At 32.8% G+C, this 22,578-nt stretch overlaps 1 protein-coding gene across 1 annotated transcript; it reads right to left on the bottom strand.

Annotated features, from left to right (window-relative positions):
• Nucleotides 1-5,993: 5,993 nt before the first annotated feature.
• Nucleotides 5,994-21,064, bottom strand: LOC143227268 (uncharacterized). Its single transcript, XM_076458732.1, has 7 exons — nucleotides 20,941-21,064; nucleotides 14,799-15,133; nucleotides 13,571-13,629; nucleotides 13,056-13,141; nucleotides 12,364-12,535; nucleotides 10,224-10,539; nucleotides 5,994-6,260 (listed from the first exon to the last, which is right to left on the bottom strand). The coding sequence occupies exons 2-7, from the start codon at nucleotides 15,106-15,108 to the stop codon at nucleotides 6,220-6,222; spliced, it is 984 nt and encodes a 327-aa protein (XP_076314847.1). The 5' UTR covers nucleotides 15,109-15,133; nucleotides 20,941-21,064; the 3' UTR covers nucleotides 5,994-6,219.
• Between the last annotated feature and the right edge of the window lie 1,514 nt (nucleotides 21,065-22,578).

Genomic DNA, 22,578 nt, shown 5'->3' with positions numbered 1-22,578 from the left:
GGTTTGATTCAATGTGGCCTCGAGTGAAAAGTGCCATTTTTGAATTAAACTAAGAAACAAACACTTTCAGCACTAGAGACTAGTGGAAGGCAGCAAATGGTAATTTGGTTCTCTACAACTGACACTGAAAATTCTCTTTCTTAGGATGGTTTCTTGCCTATATTGAAGATCTTGGTTCAACAAACCTGCAATAGATGGCTATCAGCTAGAAGTTGAAGCAGCACTTAGCTTCGGAGATTACTCATAATTAACTTTCTTAACAGGTGCCTGGAAAATATGAATGAAATAATCTTAACAAATGTGGCCTTGTATTTACCAATTCTCATGACAGTATAAAAACTGTATACAGTAACTTACAAGACCCGACATGGTAAGCATTAGTTTGAAAAATAATTTGTTAAATTGATAGATTATAAACTTAAATTACTTTTATTAACATGAGAACATTAAAAAATCTAAACCTTTCTACATAAATAAAACCAATATTCAATGCTTCATAGGTTTCGCAAAAGGTCCTTCATATTTCACATCAAAGTTTTAGAAAAATAGAAACACAACACTATTACTTTTATTCAAATAATATGATTCATGGTGTGTGTTTGTTACACATTTCTTCCTAAACCGCTGGTAACAGAGACCTCTGGGTGTACCAAACGAATAGTCTCTTTCCTAAGGCTATCATAAAGGCATATATTTTCACCCCATTTCATTGGAGAACTCGGGGATCTTCCGAAAACCTATTCTTCCGAAAGGTTGGATTCATCAACTCCTAAGTTGTGAGAAACGAGACGTCTGGATCCCGATGTTCGCAAAAGATAAAATCTTTCACCCAACCCCTAGGGAAACTTGGGCATTTCACGAAAACACTTTTACAGGGATTCCCCAAAAGCGGACCCAAATACACTCTAGTATTGATTTACATCAAAACACGAAAATAAGTATGTCTACTAACTTGTATTGGAGCGACAATGATCATTAGTTTTGTTTTGTTTTTGAATTTCGCACAAAGCTACTCGAGGGCTATCTGTGCTACCTGTCCCTAATTTAGCAGTGTAAGACTAGAGGGAAGGCAGCTAGTCATCACCACCCACCGCCAGCTCTTGGGCTAATCTTTTACCAACGAATAGTGGGATTGACCGTAACATTATAACGCCCCCACGGCTGAAAGGGTGAGCATGTTTGGCGCGACGGGGATGCGAACCCGCGACCCTTAGATTACGAGTCGCACGCCTTAACACGCTTGGCCATGCCGGGCCAATGATCATTAGAGTGCAATAAAATATAAAATAATATTTGAAACAAATTTGCTGAACTATTATTACATACTTTTATAGTTTGGTGAATATTAATTATACAGTCAAAGGGTTATGATACCTGTACACGTGGATGACAGGCCCACTGGTTCACTAGTTATTGCTATAGAAACATGCACAGGCTGAATATTTCTTTTTTTCATTTTACAAGCATAAATGATTGGATGGCTGAAATACCTTAATACGAAGTAAGCTTAAACTATATTGTCTAAACAGAAATATGGTTAATTTTTTCGCTCAGAAACTTGCATACGTTTTATATGTTGTGCTTTGATTTATAAAACAGCCACACTTAGAAAACATTTTAATTCGTTTTGCTTACACTTGAGTTTAAATAATAATAGTATAATAAATGTTTATAATAATATTAATAATAATATACGTTTATTCTTGAAATCAGCTCTAAGCTATAACATGCTATATATATATATACACACACACATATAAAATACAAGAGAAATGTTACTTTTAAAGGAAGTTGTTCCTCGTTCGTCTCTCATCTTAGTATTACAATGCTTCAATACCAAACATTAACGCTCAATTTAGGAACTACAAAGCTTCATTATGTTGTGGAAACCAAATCTACGGTACAGATTGTTACAGGCGTTGCGGTTACATTTTTTTAAAATATATGTTTTGTCACACGCATGCGAAGTTGTGCATGTCGCGACCTCTTTTAGAGAGCCACGTAAAAATGTATTAAATTACTTCATTATTCTAGTATAACAATAAACTAGGCATCAAAAAGTAGCTAATGAATCAAATGTTAATGTTATACAATTGTATTATTATAAAACTCTCATTACTCAGACGAAACACAATTTTACAGTCTTCAATCTTACACGTTTTCGTTGTCATAAATTACAAAATTAGAGCCACTTGTCACACCCTTCCTTTCACAAGTTACCAATAGTTTTCTCTGACGTTTTATACTCAATTATTTATAACCAATAGAAAGATGACTTTGATCTATCAAATAACGTGTTAACGGAAAGTGTATTAGCACTGTCTATGTATGAAAGACGCGGGCGTCTGTATTAATGTAATACAAAAGTCATCTGGGTTTTCTTCTCTAACTCTGATGTATATGCCAATTCTCAAATACCCAGAGCGTCCTAAACTCGAAAAATTACGGATAACAAAAACTGAAATATCTCATCTTCATACATTATTAACTTACTCAAACAGGCTTAACGCCTACCTAGTTCTAGTAGGATCTATAATTTTATCATCATCTGACGAAACAAAATAGTTTTCACGGTTTTTAACTACCTATTTTATTGTTATTATACGAAGAACTCATAAAGCTTCAGAATACACTATAACGTATTAACCCACGTACGCCATTTTATAAAGAGTAACCAAAGAAATATTAGGGAGAAAAAAATAACATTAAATATTAAAGCCATGTAGGGTTACCGAACTTTAAAAAGGAACCAAACAAGATAGAGATGGAAGTGGACTTATCACTTGACCCGGTTGATGGTTACATGACAGACTAAACTGTCTCGACTTTAGGTGTAGAAGAAAAAATCCCTATAATACTGTCTTTCTCACTGAAAAAACTAAATAGAACCAGAAGTTCCAATCGTAAAATGCTACTTCATTGTTAAATAGTCATAAATGTAGTATTTTAAATAAAGTTAACTGAAAGAAAAATATAATTCTGTAAACTGAGAGTTTGTTCAATCACCAAACTTTTGATAGACAACGTGGGAAAGTCTGTAATGTAGGGATTTAGTGTGTTATATGATCATTAGCCGGATCGAATGATATGTTTACTTACATCTCTATCTTGTTTGGTAAGTGGAGTCATTTCAAACAGGAAACACTCTGAATATTCCTCGATGGTATAATATATGTATTTTACAACTGTCTATGCCCATGAACATGTGTGATTTTTGAGGACTTACTCTATTAATTTACTAAAACCGAGGACACGTAGAATTTAAATAAATAAGAATGTGATTTACGCGCTGAGAACGTTATGAAGACCGGATGTTGAGACTTCACCTCCGATGTCTAACACAGCTAGAGATGTAGTAACAAACAATCTCGAGACACACTCACTGTACGTCCTTATAAACGTACTTTAAACATCTAGTGGTGTAGTAACAAATAACTAGTCCTGAGATCATTTAATGTAGGTCTTTATATGCATACCAAGAACAGCTAGAGTTCTAGTAGCAAACAATCTATCTTAAAGTACACTTAACGGCTATCTTCAATATCCAATCCTGTCTTTCTGAAGAACAAATTGTTTGTTTTTGTCGTAAGCACGTTCAAAAAAATGAACGCGTATTTGTAAAAAAACATTTCTTTATTAAGTAACATACATAACATGTTGATTTAAACACAGCTATCCTCACGTTTTATTACTACACATGTTGGACATTTATATAAACATATATGATTATTAAACAAGAAGTTCCTTCGTATTAACGGAGTAACTTATATGCGCGAATATTCTGATTAAAAAAAAAAAGTTATTCTAGTTTATTTTGTTTTTATAGTGCTCCCGCCATCTGATGACTAGTTGACTCAGAAAAAATTCTATCTTTAGACTCCAGTACCCTAACACTGTAATTATAATTTTGTTTCATGAATCCTCATTATAAATCATATGGAAATTTTAGAAATATTTTAGTTTTTTACCTTATTTAATTTATATATATATATATATATATAAAAAAAAAAAAAAAAAGTAATATAACTTGTGCCCCCCGCTAGTACAGCGGTATGTCTCCGGATTTACAACGCTAAAATCAGGGGTTCGATTCCCCTCGGTGGGCTGAGCAGATAGCCTTTGTGGCTTTGCTAAAAGAAAAACACACAAACACACACACACAATATAACTTGTATTCGAAAACGATGAAATATTGAGTTAAAATTTGGAGTAAACAAAATAATGATTTTATTCAAGTATTCGTACAAATATATGGAAATTTGTCCTGAGTGAACAGCTCGTTCGTTATAATTTATTACTAAGAGTAATTATTTAACGTTTAAAACACATAAACACAGTGCCTTCCTAACAAGAATGCATGTAACTGTAGAAGTTTTGATAAGCAAATTTTAATGACAGTTTTATAATTGCACGCCATCTGTACGTAATACTATGTACTAGACTCACGTAACTGTTAAGTAAAATATTTTTGCAGTATGTTCTCAGATATAAACCAAAAGTACAGATGATAATTTACAAGCCAACAAGGAAGCTGAGATATAATAAAATGTAGAAAAAGTTACTGTAATGATGTTGGCCAGAATTTATGCCGTGTTTTAAATTAAAATGGTTCAAAACACTGAAATGAATTGTAAACCCAATATGAATGTTAAGAGTGAAATAATTACAAATTACACACGAAAAATCAGTTTGGTTATTGGATTTCTAAAACCAGAAAGCCCTACTGAAAACCAAAATTTAATATAATTCTCTAAAAATATTTCGTAAGACACATTTATTTTCAGATTTCAATTGTTCTCCACTTTTCTAGAACTGTCAATCCAGTTACAAACGCACGACAATCTATTCTTCAAAATATTTCACTAATTGAACAGACGGGTTATAAGCTTCTAAAAATTGGGTATTTTCCTTCCTTTTTAAATATAAAGAACATTAAATATTCATATTAATCTGAATGTATATGTCAAAGGTTACTATAACTTGATATAATTCGGTAAACAACATCATATGTATCCACGGATTTTAACAAAGAGTATATTAAATATAGTTTTAATTGGAATGTTAAGATAAGAATGACCAGATAACGGTATTTAACAAATATTAATATAAATATAGAGGAAATGTTTAGAATAAGAATGAAGAGATAACGGTGTTTAATAAAGGCTAAAATAGTTTAAATGTAAATGTTTGGAACTTAAAGATCTTCGTTTAGTGTTTTAAAATTATATCACTTTGAAACAGTTTCTTAGTAAGAATTAGGTAGAATCCTACCGGTGTAAATGGAATGTTGAGTCCAGTACATCAAGTCCTAATCATTTCCATAGAGTTGTTACCATGAAATTTGACGTGAAGCTGGCCAGACTCCAGTCCATATAAATGTAACACCAACTACACTTTAAAATTCTTGAAAGTAAATCTCTTGTACATCAATTATCTTCAAGATACGTTTTATCTACTGTGATCCATTATGCTTTATAAAGATAAAACTTGCAGCCACATATATTCTGTGACAATAAAAAATTATAACGGTGAATGTGACAAAACAAAACTAAAATGATCGAGTCACGTTCTTGCTAAATAAGCTGGGCACATGAGAATTGATACTACTAAGAATAGTAACGTAACCAGCTTGAGCTAATCCATTTCACAATATTATGTGTAAATATATGTCAAGATGAGAACGATTTTGTTTGTTTTTAAGCTGGCAAACTATGGGTATAATGAATTACATTTGTCTGATTAATTATCTGTTTTATGTCGTTTTCAAGAAACAAAGCGTTTTGAACCATCCTGCAGAACACAGTTTCTCTGTAACCCAAATTAATAAGCAATTACGTTTAATTTAAATGTATTATATATTCTTTAATGTTTTATGATGTTCGTATAAATTAAGTAGGAAAGTAAACTTTTCCCTATTTGGATGTATTTCTGTATTTTAAGCTGAAAAAGAACAGGTGAACACAATAAATGAAAACTTCAGACGTAACGGGTCAAAAGTCGACTAATTTTTAAGTCTTTACGCACATAATTTTCGAACATTACATAACAGTTTTATTGTAATAAACTAAACTTTGACGCACCATTTTACCAATGGCGTATTTACCCTTGCGTAACCTGTCCAGAGAGGTTTGTATAAACTTCATTATGCAGTTGTAATAACGACAAACGTTGGTATTGAAGCTAACATCACTGTAATAAAGTGATGTTCACAAATATTCACTAGATTATATCAATCCACATATTTTCTGTATCAGTGGTATCTGAAAAGAGGGTATAGAAAGAATGCAGTCACTGAAGAGTTATAACAAAGAAAAACATTTTGTCAATCTCTAACACTCTGATTAAATTCAAGATGGCTGACTTAAGAGAATTATCAAAATTTTTGAACTTATAAGTAAAAATATTTTCTTCTACTGTGTCAACTGACTTTGCTTAAAGAAAGTTTATAATTACAAAAACTGCAAACAGTATTTATATATTTCATTTTAACTAAAAAACAAATAATTAATTTTTATAAATAACTTAAAGTGTCATCTGTTGAACACTTCGAAACAAACATACTGACTGTTTAAACATGGTATCAACAAAACAGGCTGACATAAGAAAAAACTACATTATTATCTAGATAATTAGTAAAACATTGCAGTAGGTTTTATAAATCAGTATTCCAACAAATAACTTTTATAAAATACACACCAATTAATATACTTCTTCTTACAATACTTTATAAATACAATGATTTCATATTTTAATTACAAAAATTAGTGTATTTTTAACATAACAGAATGTTGTTTTAAATTGAGTAAATATATGATGCTACTTAGTCCAAACCAAGTCGAGAGCTTTATCTAACAAGAGAATACATTTATTACTTTCTTTGTTTAAACAAAGTAAAGAGATACATACACCACCAGACCAGTAAGTGCTTTAGTTGTTTTAATCCAAATTAACTCAATAGTCAGATGAACCAAACAAGTGCGGTACTGTGCAAAAGTTTTAGGTGAAGAGAATATTCTGTCATTCTTTCCATTACATATGTAGCTAATCCTTCTGTTATTACAGAATGTAAATTTCAACACAGTGGTAATGTTTCACTGACTCCTGTTGACAATAGAATGAACTAGGGTCAGCATAGTTATCATTCTTTATAATCCCATGTATTTGTACCAAGGGCATGTTATAAGAATTCTGTTTGAACGAACATACTAATCACTCTTAGGGTCTGAGATAACTGTCAACTGTCATATAGTGACATATAGTCATATACCTCATATAGTGACTTAACTATACAGAAGGAAGCTAGCAAGGAGCTACTATATGGTACTTGTATATGCTAGAATAAATCAATTTAATAGCACTCCACAAATAAACCTTGATAAAAACAGTGTTTAACATTATATGTTAAGGTGTTTGTCACAGCCTAAACAGCAGAGGTAGGACAGATTTGTCAGTAGGACAGATAGTTTGTATAAAAGCTTTACATGATGCTGGTTGGACTCTCCAACAAATTGAAGCACATTTTAAAAACTCTCCAAACACTATCAAGAACACCCTAGACAGAGACAGATAAGTTTGAAAATACGAAAGTAAGAGGCAGAACACCTGAACTCAATGATACTGATGTTATCTGTGTTTATACAGCCATCAGGACAGAAGGAAGACTGTCACTGATATCAAGCAGACTCAAAAATAATGGGATATTTGTTGTGTAACACTTTTGAAAAACAACCTTTATTTCAATCTTCAAACATTGTCAATAGACTGAAATTTGCTAAAAGGAACAAAAATCAGACTGTTGATGATTGGAAAAGGATGTTGTGAATGGATGAGTTTAAAGTGGTTCAAAAAGTAGGTTGTAAGGTTGGCAAATGAAAGGTGAAAGATAGCTACATCCATAACACCTACCATGGTGGACACTGTGATGATTTCTGATGAGGTCACAGGAGATATTTGCAAAATAGATGGAATAATGGACAAGCGTAAGTACCATCAGATACTGATCCACTGTGGCATACCCAGTAGTTTGTGTGTTATCGGTAAATGACTTCACTACCAAGAAGATAATGAGACAAAACACTCATCCAACTGATATACAAATTAATTTAATAAAGAAAGAAGCTACTGGAGTCATTTAAATGATGCGATGGCTCACACCGAGACTCGAAATCAGCCCTACTGAGCAGATCTAGGATTTGATAGACCAAAATATAACAAATGAAAGTTACTTCCAAAGAGAGTTTATGTGAGTGTATAGCGACGCTTGAAGTAAAAACCAAAGGACACTTTGATTAAATATGTTTCATCAACGCCTGAAGGACTGTCTGCAGTTATTTAAACAAAAAGGGCACACAAAATATTAACTGTTTACTGAACTCAAGCATTTTCACTGAGTTTCTATTGTACTAAATATGAATATTAGTAAACTTTTGATGTTTCACCTGTGATTTACCTTTCATTGTTCTGTGAAAGTAGCCTGAAATATATTTTTTGCTTTGTCTTACTTTTGTATAGTACTGTAAATGTTTCACTTCTCTCAGTACAAACCACATCATACGTTACATGTACCAAGTAAGCAGATGTTTTACTTTTGTACCCAAAACCATGTCGAGAGCTGTATGTATCAAGTAAATCAATGTAAGGCTTAGTATGGCCAGGTGGATAAGGAACTACGTTCGTAATCTAAGGGTCGCGGGTTCGAATCCCAGTCACACCAAACATGTTCACCCTTTCAGACGTGGGGGCGTTATAATATGACGAACAATACGTTATTTATTGGTAAAAGAGTAGCTGAAGAGTTGGCAGTGGAAGGTGATAACTAGCTGCCTTCCCTCTAGTCTTACATTGCTAAATTAGGGACAGCTAGCGCAGATGACCCTCTTGTAGCTTTACGCGAAATTCAAAATCAAACAAATCAATGTATTACTTTTACTAGTTCAAACCACGTTAAAATTACATAAACCATGTTAATAAACCTTTAACGTTTTGTAGTCTAAACCATGACAACATCCATGTACGCCAGGTCCATACAAGTTTTATTTTTCTTAGTCCAAACCAAGTCAACAGCTAAATGTACCATGTTATTAAATGTTTTCAATTTATTTGTCTAAACCCCTTGAAGAGCAGCATGTACGACGTCAGTAACTGTTTTCTTTTCTTCGTTCAAAGCAGGTCATGAACAACACATTACAGGTCAGTAATTATTTTTATTTGTTCCTCCAAAATAGGTCAAGAACTACACGTTACAGGTCAATAATTATTTTCTTTTGTTCGTCCAAACTAGGTTAAGAACTACATGTCACAGGCCAGAAATTACTTTTCGTTCGTCCAAAACAGGTCAAGAACTACACGTTAGAGGTCAGTAATTATTTTAACTTGTTCGTCCAAAACAGGTCAATAACTATATGTTACAGGCTAGGAATCATTTTTGTTCGTTTAAACCAGGTAAAGAACTACATGTTACAGGTCAGTAATTATTTTTGGTCGTCCAAATCAGGTCAAGAACTACATATTACAGGTCAGTAATTATTTTTGTTCGTCCAAATCAGGTCAAGAACTACACGTTACAGGTCAGTAATTATTTTCTTTTGTTCATCCAAACCAGGTCAAGAACTACACGTTACAGGTCAGTAATTATTTTTGGTCGTCCAAACTAGGTTAAGAACTACATGTCACAGGCCAGAAATTACTTTTTGTTTGTCCAAACCAGGTCAAGAACTACATGTTACAGGTCAGTAACTGTTTTCTTTTCTCCGTCCAAAACAGACCAAAAATTGGATACACTAGGTCAGTAAATATTTTACTTTTATTTATCCAAATCAAATCAAAGGCGTCATATACCAGGTGAGTAAATATTTCACTTCCATTCATTCAAATCAGATCAAGAGTCAGATGTACTAGGTCTTTAGTTGTTTTACATTTCATAATTTAACCACATTATCAGCTACATATAACAAGTAATTTCTCACCCTAAATCACATCAAGAGCTATATAAGTAAATCAATGTTTTATGTTTCTTTCTCCAAACCATGTGAAGAGTTACATGTACCACGTCAGTAGATGTTTTATTTTTCTTTGTCTAAAACACCTCCTTGTTTATGTGTGCACTATTAAATATCAAATTACCTTATTTATTATTATTTTGCTTTGTTTGAAGACTTTTGTTTCTATATACAATATTTACCTTAATAATTCTGACTTACAAGTGTAAACATATTTTAACTTACCCGATAAAGTAATTGTCTTTTGTTCTGATTGGAAACTGAAGGAACTAGCCTCAGAAGTTGATGATGATAAAGGAAGATGAAAGTTGGTGATTGTTGAACCATCAGTATCTTCAACACTGTTCAACGAACAGCTGTGAGCTTTAGTAGTTGAAACATCTTTCCTACACACTCCACGTTGTATTTTTTCTTCTCTTTCTTTTGACATGTTACAAATTTGATATTGATGTAGTTTATGGGGATATTGTCTATTAGCTCCAGCATGGCTCTCTACTCGTTCCCTCTGCCATACTTCATGAGAAGGTTGTATGGACATAAGCTAGTAATCGAAAGTCACATTAGGATTTTTAAAATGAAAAACTTTACAATAATAGGTACAATAATATTTTAATAATATTTTGTGATGCGTGTTCCCCAAATATTGATTCTTTCCGAGTACTTGAGCGTCAGATGTGATGTATTATCAAAGAGTGAAACATATTTATCTATTAAACAAACAAACACTAATGGTTTGTACATTTAGCTAAATCTGGCTAGTTAATTTTATTTAACATAAAACTGTATGTCATTCACCGTTTTAATTAAACTTTCAAATGAAGAACTATTTGAATATAGATTTCTAATGCTAAGTTAATCAGTTGAAATACAACTTTACAGATACAAACCCTGATTCTTTGATGTCGTACTAATCCTTTTACTTAGGTAAACATTCAATGTTACAACCTTTATCCTTTAGTCAAGATAGGGCGAATACGGACTTGTAGTTCGCCTATGCAGTCTTGACTAAACTATATGCATATTTTTTAATACGTAAGATTATTAGTATTAAGATAGAATACCAGTAGACTTAACACTGTTAGGCTAAGAAATGTATGCTATATTAAATATCTACATATGTAATTTGTATAATGAGGCACGTTCTATGAACATCATTACAACATCAACTAATTTTATCAAACACCTGTAGAAGGATGTGTAATTTAGTATTTCACGTGTCACAACGAAACCTTATTAAAACATATATTATGACAAATATAATGTCAAATTATTATAAATAGTTTCTGTAACCTTTTATCACTTCATATTAAGCATTCAGTACTTAGTTGATCCTTATCGTATTTAATAGCTTGTTTAAAGTACTATGGTATACTTTCGATGAGGTTATTGATATAATCCGCTGTGAGTTCCTCCCAACTTTCCACCAGAAGTAGTTGAAACTCAACTGCAGTAGTTGCTTTAGGGTTGTGGTTAGCAATTTTTTCAGCTCAGTTCTCCCCAGTAGTTCTCAATGAGATTACAATCTAGAAACTTTGACGGCCTTAGCAATCTTGTAATGTCCTCCTGGTCGAAGTAATCCTGTACAATACGTGCGTTGTGAGCAGTGGCATTGTCATCCTGTCATAAAGAGTTATTACCAATCCTTACCCTAATATATGTCAGGAATATCGACATTTCCGTAGAAGATATGAAAAGGCATTTTTCCATCATAATAACTAGCGGCACAAAAATTTGCTGCGCCACTTCCTGCGTTTTCCTTCATAAGTTCTCCAGGCAAATAAGATGACATATTGCTAGTGTCTTAATTGTAAGTTGACACGCTGTCTTTCCCAGGTAGGCTTGCAGGCAGCCTTTCTTGTAAAATATTCTTGTTTAGTGAATCTCATATTCATTGTTTTTTTTTAATGTCCTGAATTGAATATGTTCATGTTATTCTTGTCGTAAGATGTTGCAAAGTTTTTTTCGACTTTGTTATGTTAACCTGATCAAAAGAAGGTCATCTCAAGCAATGGTTTTTTGGTGCCTACCAATACTTTCCTCAAACATATTTGTGGCCATATTTCTTTATGTTCTGCAAAACCTCTATAGCATCAGCAACAAGATTGAATACCAATAATAACGAAGGCAGTAAACCACAGTAGATAAAGATTTTCTTTATTTCTTAGCGTGTTTGTTTCTTCTTTACTGTCTTTGTTCTATGTATTCTCTTCATAGCATTACAGGAATTTGTGAATACGTTAAACTTGTCTTTTGGATATCAATGTGCCTGAGTATCGCTAAATATATATACCATTATGGCTTTATTTACACGAGTTTAGAATTACTGTCCACATATATAATCCACTCTACTTAAGTATAAATTTACCTCCAAGCAGCACTTTCTGCTAACAACTGATCTGTGCTCCAAAATTCTCCAGAACTTCTCGCGTTTCTTTAGGAACTGGGGTAACTTTTGTCGCCATGAACTTCCCAACACCCAAGGTAAAAAATTATGTTTCAATTCCTCTTCATCTTCCTCCATGTCGTGGGCCAAAAATCTGGCAGAGATCCAATAACAGTACAGAAATCCGTATTATCAAAACAATCATTTTAATTTCATATATTTTTCTGCAAAACAAAAATTGAAAGTTATATTGCAGATATTAGCTAAGCCTGAAAATTGAAACAAAGTTGTAAACTTAATACTCACTGTCTAAAGATTTACTTTATAGACTGATCAGTGAAAGCTACACACACCAATGTAACTATTCAGAAAATAGCCTTTAATTCAGTTATTAATAAATAACAAGACGTTGTCTTAGAGTTCAATGCAATCTTTAAAAGATACATTTAGAACATTATTATGATTTATTAATAATTTAAAAATAATAATATATTACTGAAATGCCGGACGCTAAGAAGTTTTGAAATAATATGCAAAATATTTCGAAATTTATTTTATTAGGCAAGGTATAATTTTGAAAAACTGTTTCATGTGTCTTGAAAGAAGTATATCTTAAGAAAAGTTGGAATTGCATAAGAATATTTTAAGAATCATTCTTAACTAAGGTAACTTACAGTGCAAGAAAGAAGTTTAGACGTGTGAACTGGCGTATGGTAAGTCTTGCTCGTTTGAAGTAGGCAAAAACCATTGCTATCAAATACTATGGAAGAGAAAGTAAGATAGAGATATATTGTATATATTTGGTAATATTAAAAACTGAAACCATATCATCCTAAAATACTAAAAGTAAGAGATTAAAATCCATATTGTGTTTGCATGTTAATAGCACGCAATTAATTTTAAATCAAACTATACAGGTTTCGGTCATATCTAAATTTAACAGACATGATGCTCAAAACATGATTCTATATTTGTAAGGTGATTTTAAACAGCTAATTTGTGTATTATAGTTGTACAACTTTAAATATAAAACAGTATAATTTTCTTGACGGTGTTGTAGAGTATAAATTTGAAAAGCTTATATACTTTTCAAAGAAGTTGTAGAATACAAAATAAGAATAAATGAAATCTTCACTACATTTTCACTTCAACTGATTTATCAAAATTACACCGTTTTACACTGACTTACCTTATCAGCAAAGACCATGCAGTTATCCCATTCAAGAAAGTCTTTTATCACGCGGTCCTCTGAGGGTAAAACATCATTATATAAATACATGAGTTAGGTATATTGGATATTTCACAGACACAGATATTCAGAAAACTGACACACGAATTTTTTCTAAAGTGCATGCGCGCGCACACACACAAACATTGGATACTGGTCACTCTCAAAATTTAAGTATCTTCTTCAATTTACTTGGCTTATATTTTATTTTATGAAATTCGTCGCATAATTCTATTACAAGATGTAAAATCTGGTTAAAAGTTTGCAATACACAATATTCAGTACAATATTACACCAAATCATTTTCTTCATAAATTATTAAAACACATCTTTTAAAGATATCAATTACTGTGTTTCCGAAATTATTTGCATTGAGTATATATATATGTGTATTTATACGATAACACTAAATTTAGAAAGTAAAGTACCATATAACTTAACATCATGTCAATGATGTTTCGTCAGGATCGGTCTGCAAGTTATAGATTCTCAAAAACGCTACAAAAGTCTACATGTTCTGAACCAGAACATTTTTTGGTTACGTTTACTTCTTTGACTGGTAAAACATCACTTCAGTATCATAACCATTTAGCCGGTAGAAATATCTACCCATATTAACTGGTATAATATTAGTAAATGTATAACTGTATAAATTCTGTATAAGTGTATACAGAAGAAATCCACGTGGAAAGTAGCAAACTGTATTATAGTAGATATGATGTAGTAGTCTGGAGAAACGTTTCTGACATTAGCAGAAGCTTGACGTTTCAATAATTTGCACTTATTAGTTTCTGTCGCGTAAACTTTGTTCAAAAGGTTTCTCGAAAGTAAGATAGTTTTAATCTTAAAAGAATGGTAATTCGAAGTTCAAATTATTATTTTCTATATAATTAGGTCACAGATTTACTATTTGGATAGAGCTCTTGATTTCAGAGACAGCGAACAGGTTGAGACTCTGTGAAATGCCACAAAATATTCCTCTCATTTTAAGCTAAGAGTGTGTTATAACAGTGATAGTGAATCCCTCAGTGTGGATGGTAGAGTGCTGTTAGGTGGATACCATCCTTTTGGTTAGTAGTTAAACATTAGCGATAACAACATATAGTCTTAGTAGCTTTGGAATAAATACAACATATAAACACCAATATAAGATATCTAAATAATTATTTAAATTTTTTCTATTGCTTACCCATGAGATGAAAAAAAGCTTCCATTTCTGATATAGTTACTATACAAGGGTTGGGATATCTTGATATTTGTACATCTGTTGGACAACAACAAACACTGATATCGCTAGAATTACTTCCAGAAGCAGAAGAACAATAGAAGTCATTAACTGTACTTTGGGGACTTGAGAATTTTCTTTTCGTTGTCTTAACAGTGATGGGTTTATTGTCATTTTGTGCTTTTAATGGAAACCATTTTCTTTTTACCTTCCCAGATTTTTCTCTATTCATCTTTTCTACAACATTTATATTACCATGTAAAGATGGAGCCATTCTAGAAACTTCTTCTGATGCAAACCTAAAAAGATTGGTTAAAATATTGACTCAATATAAATAGTATATTTTACATATATATATTCAGTTGTACGTAGTTCAAGGCTGTACTGTGATTTGTGAGAATAATCATAAAGAAACTGATAAGTTAACTACGTGTAGTGTAAACTGTATCTCAAATGACTGAAAGTAGAGCTTGAGGGCTTTTAAATATAAAATTCGGAGTTTGATTCTCGTAGTGAGTACAACATACAATCATATGGCAGCTTTGCCATAAACAAAAGCAAAAAATAAACGAATACACTTTACCAAAAATATTTCTGTATCGATAATAGATAAAAAAATACTTATTCAACAAAATTGTATAATACATTTTGGGTAGTGAACTGCAATAAATTATTTTCTTTATCCTTTTGCTAAACACACACACACATAAACATATACATATATTGAAACAAGGTAATTTTGTTTAATTTACTTTATATTGTAAAGACTTGCCAATAGGTGACAGGACATCCGCGTATTTTATCATTAGCTAGCAAATGAATGCTTGAAGTATTGATGTTAGTTTCTTGTTATTCTAGAGTGAATCTAGACAAATTTCAGAATATACTAATATTTTGGTAGTGATAGTATTGAAATTGAAAGTTTTTACAGCATGTTACTGTAAATATTTGTTTCAATCTTCTATTTGAGTAGTTATAATATTTCTTAATGACTTTAAAAGTGGGCCAGCTATCTTTCGATGGATTACATGACTGAAAGCATTTAAGTGATAGTCTAACGAGTCATGAGGCATCACATGATTGAATACATTCCATGCAACAGTGATGTGAATAGTAAGTTAATTTCCAAAACAACTACTGATGCATTACAGCAGTCTCAAGTGGAGTTGGAGATTGACCACAGGACAAAAATACTCTATTGGCTGTTACACATTATTCAGTTTTTAACTGATAGAAATTTAGCTCTACGAGAAAGATTACCTCGTGAAGAATTTGGAGATGTCCATAATGGTAATCTTTTTGGCAGAGCACGTCAGGCGTAAGGAAATTTATGGCCATTATCTAGGAAAAACATACAAATCGAATTCGTTGAATTTATGTAAAATTATACAATGAAGAAAATATTGTGATTAGCTGAAACAAATAGCATTTTACCATCCTTGATTGTACCCCATTTATATGTAATCAGCACAAACCGACAGTTATTCTTAGAAATGTCAATGTTGGTGAGAATGAACTTGTGATAAGAAATATTTTGTATGGTACATAGCCCTCTATGACTCGAGTGGTCCTGGACTAAAAGAGTCCCTTCTTGAAAAGCTTAAAGACCAATAGGTAACTGAAGAGGTTGAGGGTAACATAATAGTGTCACGTGAATGACAAAAATACCGATGTATTGAAGAGAGTTTAAAATCATAATCCTAAAGCTATTTACATCTCTTGTGGATGTTGTGACCCATTTCTGAGTAAAGCACCAAGTCTTGCAAAATAGCTTTAACATATTTTGGCACTTTGTAATGAATTTATCGTCTCTTTGTATCCTCAATAAAATATGGGCAGTTTTAATATTAGGTGTGACAAATTCAGCGAAAATGCCATCTGAAACTCTATAGGAAAGTCGTATTGACAGTGTAAAAGTTATAATATTCGTGGTACCTGGAATTTATAAAGCAATTATTGAACTACTGAAAATCCTTGACCTTGATAGTGTAGCTTCTACTAAAGCCAAGCTATAGTCATTCATATTTCTTCTTAGCACGGTTATCTGGCCAGTAAAATGTCGATATGCCGCTAGATCCATAACTAAAATATGACTGAGTACAGAAATAATGATTTTTAAAATTCAATAGATGTTGCTGAAAACATTGCTGGACCACTTGATGAGCATAGTGAGGTAAAATATCCAGAGCAATGTGTAAGAAAGACTTTTTCCAAGATGACGAATCAGACGATCACATAACACAGGCCTGGTAACTGAAACTTCATAAATGTTAGTACTCGACTCATAATCCGAGGGTCACGGGTTCTAATCTCCGTCACACCACACATGCTCGCTCTTTCAGCCGTGGGGTCGTTATAAGGTGAGAGGTCAATCCACTATTCATTGGTGAAAGAGTAGCCCAAGAGTTTGCGGTGGATGGTGATGGCTAGCTGCCTTTCCTCTGGTCTTACACTGCTAAACAGGGACAGCTAGAGCAGATAGCCCTATATAATTTAGCGCAAAATAAAAAAAAACTGAACCATAAATGTTGGTTTGGTTTTAGTAACGAATATTTCATAAATCAGTTACACAGATTTCGAAAATATTACTCATTTTATTTTATCACATAAATATTTTTTTTACAAATCGGAAAGGAAAAAAACAACTCTTACTTAGATCAAATGACACAGGCCTGCGATTTATTTAATGTCTTGAAATTTTTACGATTTACAGTAATTGAAAATTATATACATTTGTCTTTATCATGTACAGATTTTTCAAAAAACGAGATATTTACTTTTACATAAGTGAATCATTTTCACAGAACTCGGGTCACATTTTCTTATGCTTGAAATGCTGACAACCACTAGTCATAGATTTCTTTAGCCCAATTACGCCGTGAGAGTTTTATCGATCGTTCTCGAATCCACGAGAAACACGCAACTAGTATATAAACGATTAACAGGCCACATGACGTGTCATTTCTGAATAGTACTTGTTTGTGCGTGCAATCTGACATTATTATTATTATTTTTAATATTATATATTCGTTGTTATGACAACAAGAGGTTATACAAATGACTTAAATACATTCTGTTATATTTGTGGTAAATTTGTTGCGAAGAAACAAAGGAAAAACGTTAAAGAATTCGCCAAAAGAGGGTACTATGCATATTTTGGAAAAAAAACAACAACTTAGGAACTAAATCATGAGATCCACATAAAATTTGCACTGTTTAAGTTGAATGGTTGAAACAGTGGATTAAAGGTAAGAAACAGAAAAGCTACACGAGGGCTACTGTGCTAGCCGTCCCTGATTTAGAAATTTAAGACTAGTGAGAAGGCAGCTAGTCATTACCACCCACCGTCAGCTCTTTGACTACTCTTTTACCAACGAACAGTTGGGTTAACCGTCATATTATGACGCCCCCAAGGCTGAAAGGGCGAGCATGTGTGGTGTGACGGGGATTCGAACACGCGACCCTCGGATTACGAGTCGAGTGCCTTAATCACGCCGCCCACAAATAAACCGGAAAAAAAAATGCTAAAGACATTTTGAAGAGCTTTAAAAGTAAACCTCTAAACCTTTGCGACTTCTAGAATATCAGTCCACCTAATTACAAATCTCCTTAAATGTATGGATTACCCATAAATTACAAATCTAAGTCACTTGTAAGGGCCGTCGTCTCCATATACAATTATCCGCTAATAGCAACTCAAAAACTATTTCACCCTCTTCTCAAATAAAATCCATTCACACTTAAATAGAACCAATGGTTTTCTCAACAGGTTCCGCAAAGATGGTCTACGTGTGAGTTCGAATACTATCCTATTTATACTCTCGCTACCATCCCTATGTACCCTTTCATTCCCATAGAAGAAAGTATAAGCTCAGCTACGGATCTTATTAGATCGGCTACCCTTTGCATTACCAATGGTACCTATCCTCCCATAGAACACATCGGAAACTCTCAGATTTGTTCTTAACAAGACTTACTTTAAATAAAATTTAGCTTTCTGTAAACAAACCAAAGGTATCGCTATGGGCAACGTTATTGCTGCTGATTTGATCTCCATCTTTACGAATTTCTTTAAATAATTACACAATAGAAAAGACCACAAGAAGTGGAAAATAATGAAAAAATATTAAACGCGCGTCTATAACAAAAGGTTTTTATTATTTCCAACGTTGCACAAGCTCTTCGTCAGCCAGTATAAGCTGTATTATACGAAAGAAGGGCTTGAAGATAATCGTGGAACAGTGTGTGTGTTTTCTTATAGCAAAGCCAGAAGGTACTAGTTGAGTTTTACAAGAGAGTTGTAGTTAATCTATACCGGAAAGCATCACTTGATGACGTTTACACCGATAAGAAACCAATCTCTGTTGTGGTTCTTGTTAGTTTCACTGTTTGTTGTAGGTAGACGTTTCAGGCCTACCCTAACTACCTGAACTTTATGCTATCATAAACGACCCGTAGCTCCCTCTCGATAGTAAAAAGTTTGGAAAAATTTAAAATATACAGCTTACAAAAAGAATGGCCCGGCATGGCAAAGCATGTTAAGGCTGAGGGTCGCGGGTTCGCATCCCCGTCGCGCCAAACATGCACGCCCTTTCAGCCATAGGGGCGTTATAATGTGACTGTCAATTCCACTATTCGTTTGTAAAAGAGTAACCCAAGAGTTGGCGGTGGGTGGTGATGACTAGCTGCCTTCCCTGTAGTCTTAACTGCTAAATTAGGGACGGCTAGCACAGATTGCCCTCGAATAGCTTTGTGCGAAATTAAAAAACCAAACAAACAATAAAAAGAATAATAGTGTCACCACTAGAACCGTCTTTGTTGTTTACCTTACAATAATATCAACTTTCGCTTTCATGTTACATTTAAATGCTTACGTCTATTTCGTAACAACAAACTATTTTTGTTTGGCAGTACCGCTGGAATAAGTCCTAATCTGTTAATTAACTTCTTTAAAATTTAAAACTTTTATTCAAGTTGGTGTTATGTTTATTGTATTTTATTCTATTCATAAACAATCATATTCATGGGCGATTATCAGCTAAACAGGGTTTATCTAAACGTTACCAGCTGCTTATTAGACGATACATCTTAATTACAGTTTCAATAAATAAATAAATTAAAAGCCATCATTAAATGTTTAGTTAACGGAACCATATACATTTACGTTTAATAGTGATATAATATATTAGGCCTAGCTTAAGCTCTAATGCCGTAATATTGAAATTCATACATAAGGAAAAATTGTAAATTGACTTTCATATCAATTATGGCGTTGTAAATTGACTTATGTTTAAATGTAACGTAAGTTTATCTTATTACTAACTATTTAACTAAAAGAATGGTCCATGCCTCCTTTTCTAACGGTACCACAGAAGTGTTAGCTTAAACCTAAAATATTACGGAGTAGGCTTATAACGTCTAAGCTGGTGAATCATCATTTATTTGTTTATAATGAATGTTTATGACAGACATAGCAGTTTGATAAATGTAATAGAAATGTAGTTGTTTTTATTCTTTCTTCCCATGTTCCTCTTGATATTTCCACTTCAGTTCTCAAATCAAAGGTGTTTAAAACCTTAGATGGTCAAATTAAAAGAAACGTATAGAAGGGGGTGTACAGTTTACGATGATTTTATCATAATACTAGGCCTCTTAGTTTCCAATGAATCGATTCAGAGGTTAAATTTTAAGTTAGTAATTTTCATCACACCCATTGGCAACTGCGTAGAACAGATAAAATGTAACATTAAATGAAATTATATACTATTTTTAATTGAGTTACAAGCTTACACAAAAACCAAAACTGTGGATGAAATTAGGCAAGTTGCGAGCGTTTTATTTTATCACCTAATGTATTGGTCTGAGATACAAACTTTCATGAGATTATTCCTGTCCTTCAGATAAAGCCATTTTATGATTATTTTGTAAAGTTTGTTTATTTATGCTCAGCCAAACAAACTGATATAATTGTACAGTTTTACATTTTTAAGACTACAATACGCCTACTTGTACAACTACAGTTTAATTGACTAAGGCTAAGTCTCAGTGAATATTTTTGTGTTTATAAATTTTGAAGGAAAACTTATATTTCATGGAAAATACTTACAGAAATTACAACACTCACTCACTCCTATGGATTTAGCCTACATATACGATTCTCAATTTGGATTTGACATTAACATTTTAGAAGAATAAATAATAGTCAGCAATGGCACCCATTTATGTGTGAGCATCGTCTGCTACAGATAAACAACGGCGAAAGGGGCGTTTGAAAGAATGATTGTCATCTTTGTGCGATATATTTATCTTCTTAACAAAATAAACAAACAATAAACGAAAATTTAAGATCACATTGAGTCATTAATTTCTAAGAATAGAGATCAAATAAGTAATTAAAGATATTAATATTTTATATTTCATTGTGGTAAGAATGTTTCACATGCGGGGTAGAGTGACAAATACAACATTGTAAGGAGGAGTGTGTCTAAGTTCCTGTAGGTCTGTGAAGGCGAAGTACAGGGTAGAAATGCACCACTACCGGTCAGCTCGAAGTTCCGAGTCCCAGCCATTAGTGATTTTTATGAAACTTGTACAGTAAAATGAGTATGCATAATGCTATGCTACAAAATTAATGTCAAAAATAAGTGATGATTATGTGTAAGAATGAGCTTCAAATTGTACTATAGGAATTAATGTTTAAGGGTAAAATTTCGTAAAAAAATACCAAAAACTCCAGAGCTGTTTATATCAGTCGTTTCCAACTGGAAGAGTATTACTATAGTGCTAGTAGTCCTAAAGAATCACTTCTTTATTACATCTCTGTTTGTATGTATATTGAAGGGAATCTCACTATTATTTATTACTTTTACTTCACCGGCATATCCCGATCGGACTTTATTGAGAGGAAGGGATATTGACCCCGAAGATAACGCTACAAAAACAGATTCGTCTTGATTTTTCACTTAGGATTTCAAATCAGATACGTGAGAAATCTGAAACGGAGAAATGAAAAGGACTGTAGTTGACAATATTCCTATCAAAACGTTAAGCCTGTTGGTTTCTAATGTATTGCAAGATTTCATTGTTTGAATCACGAGGCTTATCATTTTCAGTACTTTCATTGGCAGCAGCCTAGAACAAATAAAACAAAACGTTAGTTGAAATTATATTAAGTTGGACACCATTCTTACTGAAAAGATGTATTTGCCCAGTAAAAACATATTTCGCCATTCTTCGTGCGTGCGCTATGTTAAGCCTACAATCAGTATTTATTAGAACATTAGTTAGATGGTTGATTTATTACAAAGTACACAGATACACTAATTTTTGTGATGTACCCTCCGCGAGTATCAAACCTCAATTTTTAGTGTTATAGGCTCTCAAAATTACCACTAAGCCGCCTGGGGAATGCAGTTGGTGAGTTAATACGTCAAATAAAAGTCAATAGGGATCGTGATATTAGATATGTTGCACACTGTTTATTCTATCACCGAGTGTTTTGGGTTAAGATGAAACGTTTCATCAGTATAGCATTAACTCTAAGACTGAAGACTTTTTAAATGGGCAGTTTTTATTACAAGTTTAATTTAGTGACAATTGTGCAACGTTTTATCATGATTTGATAGTTTAGTTGGTTTACAACCTTAAAACTTAATTGAAAGAAAGAAAACTAGTCCTGCAAAGTCATATTGTGAATGTTTTATTATTATTGTAGTTAGAACCAGTACCTCAGCAGTAAGTCTAC

This window comes from Tachypleus tridentatus, chromosome 9 (assembly GCF_004210375.1).
Source record: "Tachypleus tridentatus isolate NWPU-2018 chromosome 9, ASM421037v1, whole genome shotgun sequence".
Classification (NCBI taxonomy): Eukaryota; Metazoa; Arthropoda; class Merostomata; order Xiphosura; family Limulidae; genus Tachypleus; species Tachypleus tridentatus.
The sequence above is the reverse complement of the archived record's forward strand: the minus strand, read 5'-3'. Positions and strand labels throughout refer to the sequence as shown.